General features: G+C 33.9%; 1 protein-coding gene across 4 annotated transcripts in view; it reads left to right on the top strand.

Annotated features, from left to right (window-relative positions):
* Positions 1 to 205: 205 nt before the first annotated feature.
* The window catches only part of pot1 (protection of telomeres 1 homolog), a 33,085-nt gene continuing 20,989 nt past the window's right edge, over positions 206 to 12,301 (top strand). For 2 of the 4 annotated variants that reach the window (XM_052598113.1, XM_052598109.1), the window contains exons 1-6: positions 206 to 307; positions 3,093 to 3,154; positions 6,317 to 6,453; positions 7,673 to 7,751; positions 8,168 to 8,265; positions 12,150 to 12,257. In XM_052598113.1, the coding sequence (XP_052454073.1) occupies positions 6,334 to 6,453; positions 7,673 to 7,751; positions 8,168 to 8,265; positions 12,150 to 12,257 (405 nt within the window). In that variant the 5' untranslated portion in view covers positions 206 to 307; positions 3,093 to 3,154; positions 6,317 to 6,333. Of the gene's footprint in view, positions 308 to 2,851; positions 2,988 to 3,092; positions 3,155 to 6,316; positions 6,454 to 7,672; positions 7,752 to 8,167; positions 8,266 to 12,149; positions 12,258 to 12,301 lie in introns of all 4 variants that reach the window. The other 2 variants (XM_052598112.1, XM_052598110.1) reach the window with 2 other exon arrangements.

Below are 12,301 nucleotides of genomic sequence, written 5' to 3'. Positions count from 1 at the left end.
ACTGCAAATACTGCATCGCGCGCTGTTGGCATCGAGCCTGGACGGATCGTGCAGCGTCGTAAATCGTCACAAAACAGAATTATCATTTGCGCATGTGCGTTTTCTAAAGAGTCTACTACGCATGCGTAGAACGGATCGTGCAGGTGGACGGATCGTGTACCGACAGCTCCCACGCGGTGTGATTTCCGCGGTTTTTTTTTTTTTTTTTTTTTTTTAAATACGTCAAACAGTGACGTAATGTCCGGTACAACAAGCGCCTATTCAAACCTTCAGGAGCAGGAAGCTAAAGCAGCTAAAGCAGCGTGCGGTGAGTTTGACATGTCAGAGGAATGCAATATTCCTCATTTGTAGACTGCAAAATATCAAGATGCACGGATGCAAATAGAGCTACGAAATATATGCGCTAGACAGCTTGTACTCAAGTAACATAAGTGGGAAAGTTCGCTAAAACAGCTAACTTAGTTGTTTACCTCAGTTGTGCAGTTGTTTACATTGTTTTGCTGGCTCTGCAGAGATGCATGTGGCTGCATTCGATTGCCACTAACAAAGGCATACACACAAACATTTACTAACCACGATTAAACGTATTTTTATGATACATACGTTGCATTAAATACTCATGCAGCCTCAGGACACTTAATATAGTGACTTTAATCGTGCTTTTGTGTGTATAAGTGATAGTGTTTACTAAAGTTAGTGCAAAATTTAAACGCGAGCGATATGATTTCAGTTTGATGGCTCGTGTAGTACCGCTAGCATTGATATTAACGCAAGCCTGCAATGTATACATGTCAATGTATAAACTCAATTACATAAAGGCCAGCAGTCATTGCATCTCTCTCTCTCTCTCTCTGTCTCTGTGCCTGAGGAGCTGTTTTCTCTAACATTTAACATTAGCTGTTGTGATGTTGGCATTATTACTGAAGCGTTTTGTTAACAGGAGCTCATAGGGTCACATTACCATGTTCCTGAAGCGTGCTGCTGTTTTTACACTCGAATATATCCATTTAAACACAGCGGAGAGCCATAAATGTGTGGCAGGTTTGTTTGTCCAGGCCGGAGATGTTCTAGTTATAGTATATCTTTGGGCATTTTTTACATAAGCACCATAGGCTACAAACCAATTTTTGAGTAACACAAATAAAATGTTTGTCCTTTGGTTAGTCTGTGATGGGTAATTAATTAATAAATTCATAAGTCAGGGGCTTATTAGCCAGTCAGAGAAGTGGAAGGCCTTTTTTAATTCATTTTAGACTTTTTTTTTTTCATTGAAAAAAGATTTAACATTACCATATATTTAAAAAAAATATGTCCACATATAGAGAAGAGCAATCTTTATGTGCATTTAAGAGAGAAAAATAAAACATCAATAATAAAAACAACATCAAAACATACATTTATACAGCTAAACCATAGTAAACTACAAATTATCTTCATTATAGGACAAAATCAGTGGGGGAACTATACAACAAAAAAAGCTTCTATTTCTAATAAAAATATATTAAATTTTGATATGGATTTCACTTTTTTTTAAATAAACATACTATTTACCTCGCAAAATGTAAAAGTAAATTTCATGGCCTATTCAGTCTTTTCGCTGTTGTTTGAATATGTGTGAATAACATCTTTTAAAGAGAGCATGCAATTGACATTTCTTTGAACAAATTAAAAAGCACAAACTTCAGACCAAATTCTAAAAGACAGAATCACAATTATAAAACTACAGAGACCAGTCTTCCTTGTGTACTGTACAGAAAATGCAGCTATTGTCAGTGTCCATGAATTTAGAAAGATATTTTGCACACTGGCCAATTTTGTGAAGTATTTTCAAGTGTACCTCTTTAACTTTGTTCAAAACACAAAATTATTTGACCGAGATACTTAAATACCAGAAATTCTTGCATTCCAGTGGAATTTTCCTCTAGGGGAGATTTTATGTTTTGACTGAAATATTTGTCTAGTATTTGTATTATTATAAGAGAAGGTAAATATTTCAGCACCATCTATTAACTCTGGAATTATCATTTATCGCTTCCAGAAGTTAGATGGCTATTTATTTAACAGCCCATTTGGAATAGCTTTAATAACTTGTCGAAATGCTTTAAAGGGAATGGGGAAGTTGTAAAAATGCCTGAAGTCTCTTCATAAGACAGAATGTTTCCACTATCATAGAACAACAGATCCATAACAAAATATATATTCCTTTCAAACCACTACAAAAATAAAGATTTATTCCTAGAGGCAATGCCATAATTGTTCCATAAAAGCATTTTATGTAAAAGTTCTGATGAAAAACTAATTTTCCAAATCAGTATTGCTTGCTGCATTGTGAAATGTAGATAATCTTCACTTAATACCTGCTGTACCTTTTTTATGTAGAGTTTTCTGTTCACTGTTTGTCCAGTGTTTTTAAAAATCCGACATTTTCTTCACAATTGAAACTTCTGTTTTTATTTTGCTAAGTGAGTGTTTTTTTTTTGTTTTTTTTTTGGCCAGACAATCACTAGAACTCAGTAGTTTCACTAAAATCATCTTCAGGGAAAAAAACCTCCTTTGCCCTGTAATATACTTCCTTCAGAAGATGCTAGTTCAAGTTTATGTTGTCCAGCAAGCATATTCTGACTATTCAGGATGCAGCTGGCTGTGTGTTATTGTGATGAATCCTAGAGTGAGTGTTTTGAGGTCCTGATTTTAGAAAAGAAAAAAAAAAAACATGATGTCTGGGCTAATTAATTCTTGTTTGGAGTTGAGAAATCCCTTCAGGAATTAATTAGACACACCATGTATTGATTTTCCTGTCTTTTCCTGAATTCTGTGCTTTTAACAGTAAAGCCTAATTCACTTTGTGCAGGCTTAGTTCCTTTCTGTTCCACTTCGGAGGTTTCAATTTCCTTTTCGGAGTGCCTGGGAGAAATGCGTAGGAATATTCATAAGCGCTAACAACATCACTACGGTTCGTCCTGATGCCCTGTGTAATGATGTCTTCTGTACGTCGTCTGGGGGCGAATAGCACAACTATATCAAAATGTGAAAGAAATACATCCGCAGTGCCAAGATGTCTAAATAAGCGTCTTTTTTTCTTTCTTTTTCAGGGACAGTTTGAAAATCAGTTCAGTCACCGCTGATTGCCACGCTTCTTTATTTCTGAATGAAGGTGAGGAGACACATGACCGTGTGAATTTCAGTTCTTTTAAACAACTCTAAGATTCATTCAGTGTGTTTTCGGTGATGTGTAAGCTGTAAATTGCTTGGTTTATCGGCTTTTCGTTGCGATGAGAGGTTGTGTCAGAGGTGGACTTTCCATTCACCCGTGGTTTTCATTTTGAGTGTATTTTAAAAACTACTCTTCAAGGTCAGTGAAGATGGAGACACTCTTACCCATAAGCCCACTCAGTTTAGCACACTCGCCCAGGGGCCGCAGACTCAGATTACCTGGAGGCCACTAGTCAGGTGGTATTCTCCACAGATTCATCCAAAGCGAGTCCAGAATTACCGTTTTGCCAGGAGAGTTGAGGCTTAGCCCCACAGTTTTGAAGTCCATTGGTTCCGCTTTCAGGTTGCTCTGCTGCTCTTTATGGCCTGTTTAGAGAAGCAAATATTTGTTCTGACATTTTCACTGTGATTTGTGTTTTGAAATCAGAAAATGGATAACTGTTCGGTAAGTTCTGATTTATTCTTAATTACCAAAAGCCTGGAAATACACTTGTGAAAAGGAGTGTGCACTTCAAATGTTAAAAAGCATCTTAAAAAACCCTATTTGCAGATCATATAATGTTGTTGAAAAAAGGACACTTTTAAGTAACTTAAAAAGTGGGCTTTATAATAATATCAAAATAAAAGTTGTACTTCAAAGTACATTATAAATTGCTGTTTTAGTAATATTTTGTAATGCTTTAAAGCAGTACACTTATTTTGATGTGTTTACTAACGTATTAAAGCACATGATGTACTTTATTATAATTTTAACTATGTTATTCAGTATTATATTGTAAATATATTTTAAATCATAACAAATATATTTAAATAAATGACATTTACCATGAATTCTTGATTACATTTGTCAGTACACTTCAAATTATCGCATCGTCAAAAATGAACGCGATATTGTCTAGCTTGTCAGTGAACTATGTGAAATATTGCTACAAGTGTGATTGCGTCATAAAAAATTGCTGTTAATAATGTTCATCGTCTGGTTGACTACGTCTTTTATTAATTTTTCTGAAAATTCCTGTCATATGCACGTAAACTGATAGTCTACTACCACTGATAAGCTACTACTAAATATTGTAGAAACTAAATTTTCTGTAAAGTTGCTTTGCAAGGATTTGTATCTTAAAAAGCGCTATGCAAATAAACTTGAATTGAATTGAACTACGGCTCTGTGTAGTAAATGCTGCTCCTTTTGAAAGAATTGCATTTTACTGACGATATGCGCATGATAATCGCATTCAATTAGTCCAAGTCCTAATGTTACGTAAGAAGCTATTACATTATTACAATATACAAGTATATTATTACTTAAGAAAAGTGTAAATATGTACTCCTTTCAAAATTGTGTGCTAAAGTGTTCTAATTTTCTTCAAAAGGAAATGTGCATCTATTATTGATCAAGTAAAAAAATACCATTTCACTCAAGCGAACACCTCTTCAGACTTGTAAGGTAATAGCATGCTATTGCTAACTTTGAGTGCATAAGATCTAACCCACACTGCGAATCACTCTCCAAATCCACAGCCCCTCCAAAACACACAAACACACACAGGCACACATCTTTAGGGATGCACTGTAAGTTTGGCAAATTAATAAATCGAAAGACAGAATAATATGTACCGAACAATGATGTGACGTGATCAAATAGAGGCCCGCACTAATGCAGTAAACATAAGTATAAAAGGATTTAAATTTGTCCAAGAAAGATGCAAAATCATTATAAGCACCGACAGCGAGAGACAGAGAAGAGGAAGGGTGGCTGTTGCTGTAACAGAGTTACTTGTCAGTTGCTCAGTAACATTTTTATACATTTATTTAAAGGCATGTCACAATGCGATAAACCTCTTCGCAAATTCATAGCGAGAATCATTTATATCTGCTGTCAGCTGCACTGAGGTCTTGCGGGAGAAAATGCAAGAACTTCATCAACATTTATAATTGTTAGTATTGTAATTTTACTGTTGTTTTGTAAAATAAATTTAAAAAATGAAATAATAATAATGATAATAATTACAACAGCTCTATTAATGTATTTATTGTTATATTCACACATAGTGTTCAAATTAGCATCTGTAATATATTCTAATGTTTTAAAAGAGTTTTTTCGTACAATAGAAAATACATGCCTGATTCAAATCTCAAATATGGCCCAAAAATATTATTTTATTCACTCAATCCAAATTGTTCATTGTTGGTATAATGTCTGCTAGAATGTAAAAAATTTTTTTCTATGTTAAGTAAATATTTTGAAATTGTTGCTTTTCAAGGCAAAACAGTAAAAAGCCCTTTTTGGCTGTTTAATATATGCCATGGTGAAAAAAAAAAAAGGAGGGCAAAATACATGGAATAATTTTTTTTGGAAAAACCGTGTTCGGTAATCGTCCTTCGCCCCAATGTTTAATTTTGTAAAGCTAAGATTTTTTTGATTTTTAAGATTTTATTTTGGTGCATCCCTAATAATCTTATCTTAAAAGGAAAAATTTCCTGAACCAGAGGTGCTTTTTTCTTTTTTCTTTTTTTTTTTTTTACAACTTTTGTCATGTTCTCTGCTTCGATTCATCATTTTAAAGTGATGTGCATCCAGCAGATGTTGTTTACGAGAGGTCGAGCCTCTATAGTGCTCAAGTGCTGCAAAGGCCAGAAGGTCTATAAAAGATCAAGACCCTCGATGGAGCATCTCTCCCAGATGTTCAGCTCCACTGAATGCAACTCCACTTCATCAGGATGGGCTGTTGTACACGTTCATGTTTCAATGGAGCAGCTTGAGTTGAGATGTTTTTCATTTCAGGTTTGCTTCCATTGATTGAAGGCAAGCTACAACCGTAGACTTTTCAGAATTAATTAGTGTAATTTGTGATCCACACCATTTTCTCAAGATGAGTTTTGGTACATTTTTCATGGGCGCACGCATGTACATGCAATTCTTCATTCTCAATTAGTCAACCGTATGAAGCGTCTATTTTTGTGGCTCGGTGCCATATAGGCTTAATTGTTTCTGAGATGTTGACTGTGGTGCCGTATGTTGCTTTATTCCTGCTATCAATGCATTTTCCTTTTTCTTGGCAACATATACGCATCTATTTTTTTTTAATTCTTACTTTTACAGGCTATTATCAAAAGGACATGCCTGTACAAAAAGTCAATGATTCATCTGACCTAGATGCCAAGGTCCCTTCTCATCTCCAGCGCACATCCATAACAAGCCTCACAATGACCTCTGAACCCTCACACAGATGTGTCAAGGTTTGAAGCCACTCTTTACTGATTTCTGCTCCTACAAATGCATGCTTGTATAACAAGCCTCAAACTTCTTCTGAACTTTATACTCCGAATTGCAATAAAACGTTTAGTAGTACTTATTTCATGCTCCTACTGATATTACAATTTATTATTATTAAAATGTATAATATTCTTCTTACTTGATGATTATCATTATTAAGAAATAATAGTGCTGTCAAACAGTTAATTGCGATTAATCACATCAAATAAATGTTTTTGTTTACATGATATTTGTGTGTATGTATATTTATGTATATATAAACACGCATACACTATATACATTTTAAATGTTACATGTATATTTTTATGCAATTTATATAAAATATATACATCCATGTGTGTATTTATATATACGCAGCACAAACACATCTGTTAGGTAAAGAAAAACTTATTTTGAATGTGATTAATCGTTTGAAAGCACTAATAAATAATAACAAGTGCCAAGATCTGAATGGTCACAGATTTATTATACATACTGTATATTACATGTTCAGTTAATATAGACATTTTATTATTATTATATTTGTAAATATATGAATAATACTAACAGTTTGCAGAGTTATATTGAGAACTAAATGGTTATATATAATTATATATAAAAATCTAGCAATGCATTTTTATTTGGTTTGGACACTGCATAATTGTTTGGCTGCACATATCTCATGTTAATTTAAAAAAGTTAAAGAAAAAGAAAACTCATTATTGGGTGAAATTCCTTAGAGAGCCACCAAATGGTGCCATAAAACTGACAGCTGTTAATCAGTAATAAATATGGTTAAACCAATTATTGGACTGCCTGTAGTTATCGTCTGATGTTGATTATCTGCCATCATTTACAAGTGGAACTGCATCTACATTAACTCAAGTCTCACAGATCTTTCATTTTATATGTAAAAAAAAAAAAAAATCAAAATACAGAAAAAAATCGCCTTTGAAGTTGTCCAAATGAATTCTTAGCAATGCATATTAGTAATCAAAAATTTGGTTTTGATATATTTACGGTAGGAAATTTACTAAATATCTTCATGGAACATGATCTTTATTAATATCTTAATGATTTCTGGCATAAAAGAAACATCAATAATTTTGACCCACACAGTGTTTTTTTTTGGCTATTTCTAAAGTTATACCCCAGCGACTTAAGACTGGTTTTGGTCACATATGAGTTCTTTTCTCTCAATAGGCTACAGTGGTTCACAAAGGTCCTGTGATATCCTGTGCACAGAAAGATGGCATCAAAATGCTTAGAGCGGAGATCAAAGGTGAGTTTCGCCATTTGAATTTAAATTCAAAGACAAAGATCATGAACAACCCTGCGACGTATCAAGCTGATCTGTTTTGTCAGCAGCGACACTCAATCTGTCTGGCATTCACACTTCGCCTTCCTGTTTAAAGCAGATCTGCCGCTTTAGGTTTGAAAAGATTTGTATAGAAAGATCTGCTTTCTGGACTGCATTGATTTTCTCCATTAAAATGTTAACTAATATACCGCAGCATATAGAGAAAAGAGGCACAATATGGGATCAATTTGATTACCTGGAGAAGCTTGTTCAAAGCATGCTTCAGATTCACTCGTGTCTGTCATTTTTAGCTCTCAGCCCTGCAGATTTTGAGTCTTGAAATGAAAGCTGTAGCCAGTCTCACTCTGTCCTTGCTGTTTTCTTTCTCTCTTTCTCAGAGGAGGACCCCCTTCAGAGAACTGCTGAACATACATCAATCAATGTCATTTTCTTTGGCACGTTGGCCAAGGACTTCTCCCAGTCTGCCAGACAAGGGGTAGGCTTCTATAAAACCTTCAAATATTCATTTGAGTATTGGGGAAATATATGTAGATGTACATATGTTCAAAGCTCCAGGCTGTAAAATGGATGGAGGAGGTGGTCTGGGTTATAAAGCTAAAGCAGGTTTTTATTTATTTTTATCTATCATCGGTGTTTGTGTATTTTCTCTATAATGGCTCACTTGTGCTTTTTTTGTATCATTTTGACCAAACAATCATTATAGCTAAAAGTTGTATTGCAAGAAACCAAATGCATTCAAAGTATTTTTTTCAATAACGAGGCATGTTTTCATGCTGTTTTTTTTCACGAAATTGCTATTTATATGCAGCAGAAAAACTGTTTGTCTATAACAAATGTCAGTATTTATCTACTCATTTTTGACTAAAACATTTTAATATAAGACCAATGCAACAGAAAGACGTGAAAACAGTGAATAATAGTTTTGATTCATTGATATTATAAAACCTTTGTCCTGTAATTTTCTTGAGATAAAAATCACAAAATCTAGTGCTCAATATACAAATAAAAAGTGCATTAAATCTTTGTGATTAGCAACATTACCATGACTATATAAAATAATTTTAAAGGGGTCATATGCTTTTTTAAAGATCATTATTTGGTGTAACAGAATATGTTGACATCCTTTAATGTTAAAAAAACACAAAATTTTTCAAATACTGTACATTATTGTAGGTCCTCTATGCTCCGCTTTTCTCAAACGCCTAGTTTTCTACAAAGTCCCTCCTTCTGACAAGCAAAATCTGCTCTGATTGGCCAACTGATCAAGTGCATGGTGATTGGCCGAACAACCAAGTTTACCATCAGTTCAGGACCAAAAGAGGAACAGAGTCATGTGACCGACACAGTGATGAAGCTCGTATGTGTTTGCAGTACACAAGCCACGGACTGCACTGTGTGTGTTTTGGAAGGGCAAATAAAGTGCTTTTGCTTTCACCTAGATACACATGAACATTTCTTTGCATGAACATTTGGGCAGCATTACAAAATATTTCCACACAGTGACGTAGACGTGGGGGCGTGTCTGAATGAGCGGTTTTAGGGGGGCATGCCAGTCTTCTTTGATAAAGAATATCTCTTTAGATTTGAGACTAGTCTTTGTAACTTTACAGATCTTCTTTATGCACCAAGAGCTTGTAACACTCCAAAAAGAAAGGAAACACATTGAAGGAAACATTGCAGTCAGTTTTGTTAAGTAACAAGTCATGTTTCCATGTGCTGTTTTTCACTAAAATTGCTACTTGTATGCACCAAAATACCTACCTGTATATTATTGTCAAAGCTTATTTACAAATATTTTGGCTAAAATAAATATTAATATGTGACATGCCAGAAATGTGCTATTATAATATCTCTGTCCTAATGTTCACAAGGATAAAATAATCTAATGATGCTTAAGAGCCAAATTAAAAGTACAAATTCAGCATGAATATACATATGTCAAATTTCAGTTAACTACATTTTAAATTACTGTCACAAATGTTTGTTTGTTGTTTTTAGGCATTTGCGGCTTCTTTTTTTTTCTCTCTCTTTCCTAATAAGCAAAATCCTACAATAATCGATTATGAAAATAATCAACAATGAATTTGATTATCGATTAATCACCAATGTACTGTATACTATAGCACAAGTGCACAAGAAAACTGTCGAAAAAAATGTTTTGTTTAAATAGAATAAAAGAAAATGTAAAAAAAAAAAAAAAATATCCGATTGATAGGTAAATCAGTTAAATAATCAAAAGATAAATCTGATATCAAAATAATTAATAGTTGCCCCGCTTGTGGTTCAAATTCAGGGCTTTTTCAAGCATGATGTGGCAAGTCACATCTCATCCATTTTAATATGAGATTTGTCCTAACAAGTGGGAGCTCTGACAAATGATGCATGACAAGACATTTAGTCAGTTGTCTTCTAATTTTTTTTGCCACATTGTGTCAAGTAACCTTGCACACACTAAAATGTTTTTTTTTTTAAATCTTCAAATCTTGTCATGCTCTGCCTAGTTAATAAACAAAGTAAAGGTATAGGTTCATATTCCAGAAAAGCCAATTCAAGAACCATACTTTTTTTTTTTTTTACTCCCTAAAAGCGTCTTCTAAATGAATAATCAGTTTAAAAGGTAATTTACGGTTAAAATATTAATAATTCTCTTAAATGCGGTTGAGAAAGTCAATATATGTTTCTTTCTAGAAGTAGATTAGTTTTTCATCGTATCAAAAAGGCAGTAAAAAGAATCCAAGTACATGAAAGCCCTGTCATATCTATGCTGCAAATATTTCTGCCTGAATTCACTGACTTTGAAAACAGGTCATCTGATGTAACCTCATTTATGTGAAGATGGTTTGAGAGGGTGCAAAGCACTGCGGTTGCATAGCCAGTATTTTTCCGCTTTCCTCCTCCAGCGACACAATGGTCACAGCTCAGATCAGCTCCCCACTGACAGACAATGGCTCCAAGAGAGAAAATCAGCCTTGAGAGATGTGCCTTCAGTCAAAACTCAGCCGTTTACTCCCCGAGGATCCTCCTTTTGTGTCACCTGCAAAATTATCTGATGCTTACTGGAAAACAACATGCCTTGTCATCACCCATATTTCCAGGAATGGTCTAAAAATCGGTTCTAATCTTCTTGTTCTCAAAGATGGAGGTTGAACATGGTGGTCTGCAATTGTTGTAGTCGTCACATGCAACAGCAGGTGTTTCATAGTACAACAGTTGTTTAAAACAACTTTTGACAAACAGCCTCTACTTTTCTTTGTTGTTGCCAGGAAGAGGGATTGTAAAACTGTCATTTGGCATGGGTAACAGTGTTTCTTTAAACAATGGCACAAGATAAATCTTTGAATTGATGAGCTATCATGATGCTTGGCAATGTATATATACAGTAAAAGAGCTAAACATTATCGGTCTCGTTTTTGGATCCCTGTAAGCAAGGATTAAACTCTTCGATAGGTTAAATAAAAGTCAGCTTAATTTATCTAGAGGCTGAAGTCTAAAAATAATCAAGTTTGGAGTCGTTCCTTAATATTAAGGAATGGGATGCCATTTGATTGGTTCTTTCATCTCAAGGTCACCCATAAGGGTGTTTGTCAAGGCAATAATTGCTATTACTATTCCTCATGTAAGGGTTGGGGAAATTGAAAATAAATTATATATAAACTATAAACAATATTAACTATATATTGAATATATGTTTGTGCTACACACATGAATGATATCTCAAATCATGTGGCTTGTTGTGGTGTTCATACGTTTTTAAAGAAGTGAATTAATGATCCCCTAGCAAGGTGATAAAAAGGGCTTAGAAAATCCCAAATACTTGATCTAGGGTCAATAATGAAAAAAATAAATAAACAAGATGTCTATTGAACCTTTTAGTCTTAAAAAAAAAATGAGGATAAAAACAAACTTATTTTTTATGGATCATATTCGATATATCAGGATTTTCTGGGAACTTTTTTTGCATTTACAGAATTTTAGTTTTAGTTCTTTTCTGTTCATAATGGAAGTTTTAAATATTATTCTGTGGTAGTCGAAAACGGTCTCAGTGTGAAAGGAAACAGGCTATTAATAATGACATGCTTTTAATACACAAATATATAAATATTTAGGGTTTTTGATAAACAATTACACCGCAATCTGCATTTATAAAAAATAAAAGTAAAAATAGCAGTGTATGGTCTTTCAAAATGTAACTGTATATGAATATAATTTCCCACTCTTATTAAATATATCGAATATTTCAGATTTCCATTAGTTTAATTTATGAATTGAATTATTTACTGGAAATTTTTATTATGTTTTGTATAACACATCATGAAATGCATTACAACAATTGTTTTTTTATTTTGTTTTGTTCTTTAGGATGTTGTCCTTTTGGCAGACTTTACCATTAAAAAGTCTCCGTCTTTTCTCAGAGACAAACTACATCCTTGTCAGCTAGAGATGGATGGCCAAGATGCTTGTGTCTATGTGAGTGTCATCTGTTTGCATTTTAAAACCCTTACTACTGTGTT

This window comes from Carassius gibelio, chromosome B25 (genome assembly GCF_023724105.1).
Source record: "Carassius gibelio isolate Cgi1373 ecotype wild population from Czech Republic chromosome B25, carGib1.2-hapl.c, whole genome shotgun sequence".
NCBI lineage: Eukaryota > Metazoa > Chordata > Actinopteri > Cypriniformes > Cyprinidae > Carassius > Carassius gibelio.
Note: the sequence above shows the minus strand (reverse complement) of the source record. Positions and strands in the feature narration are given on the sequence as shown.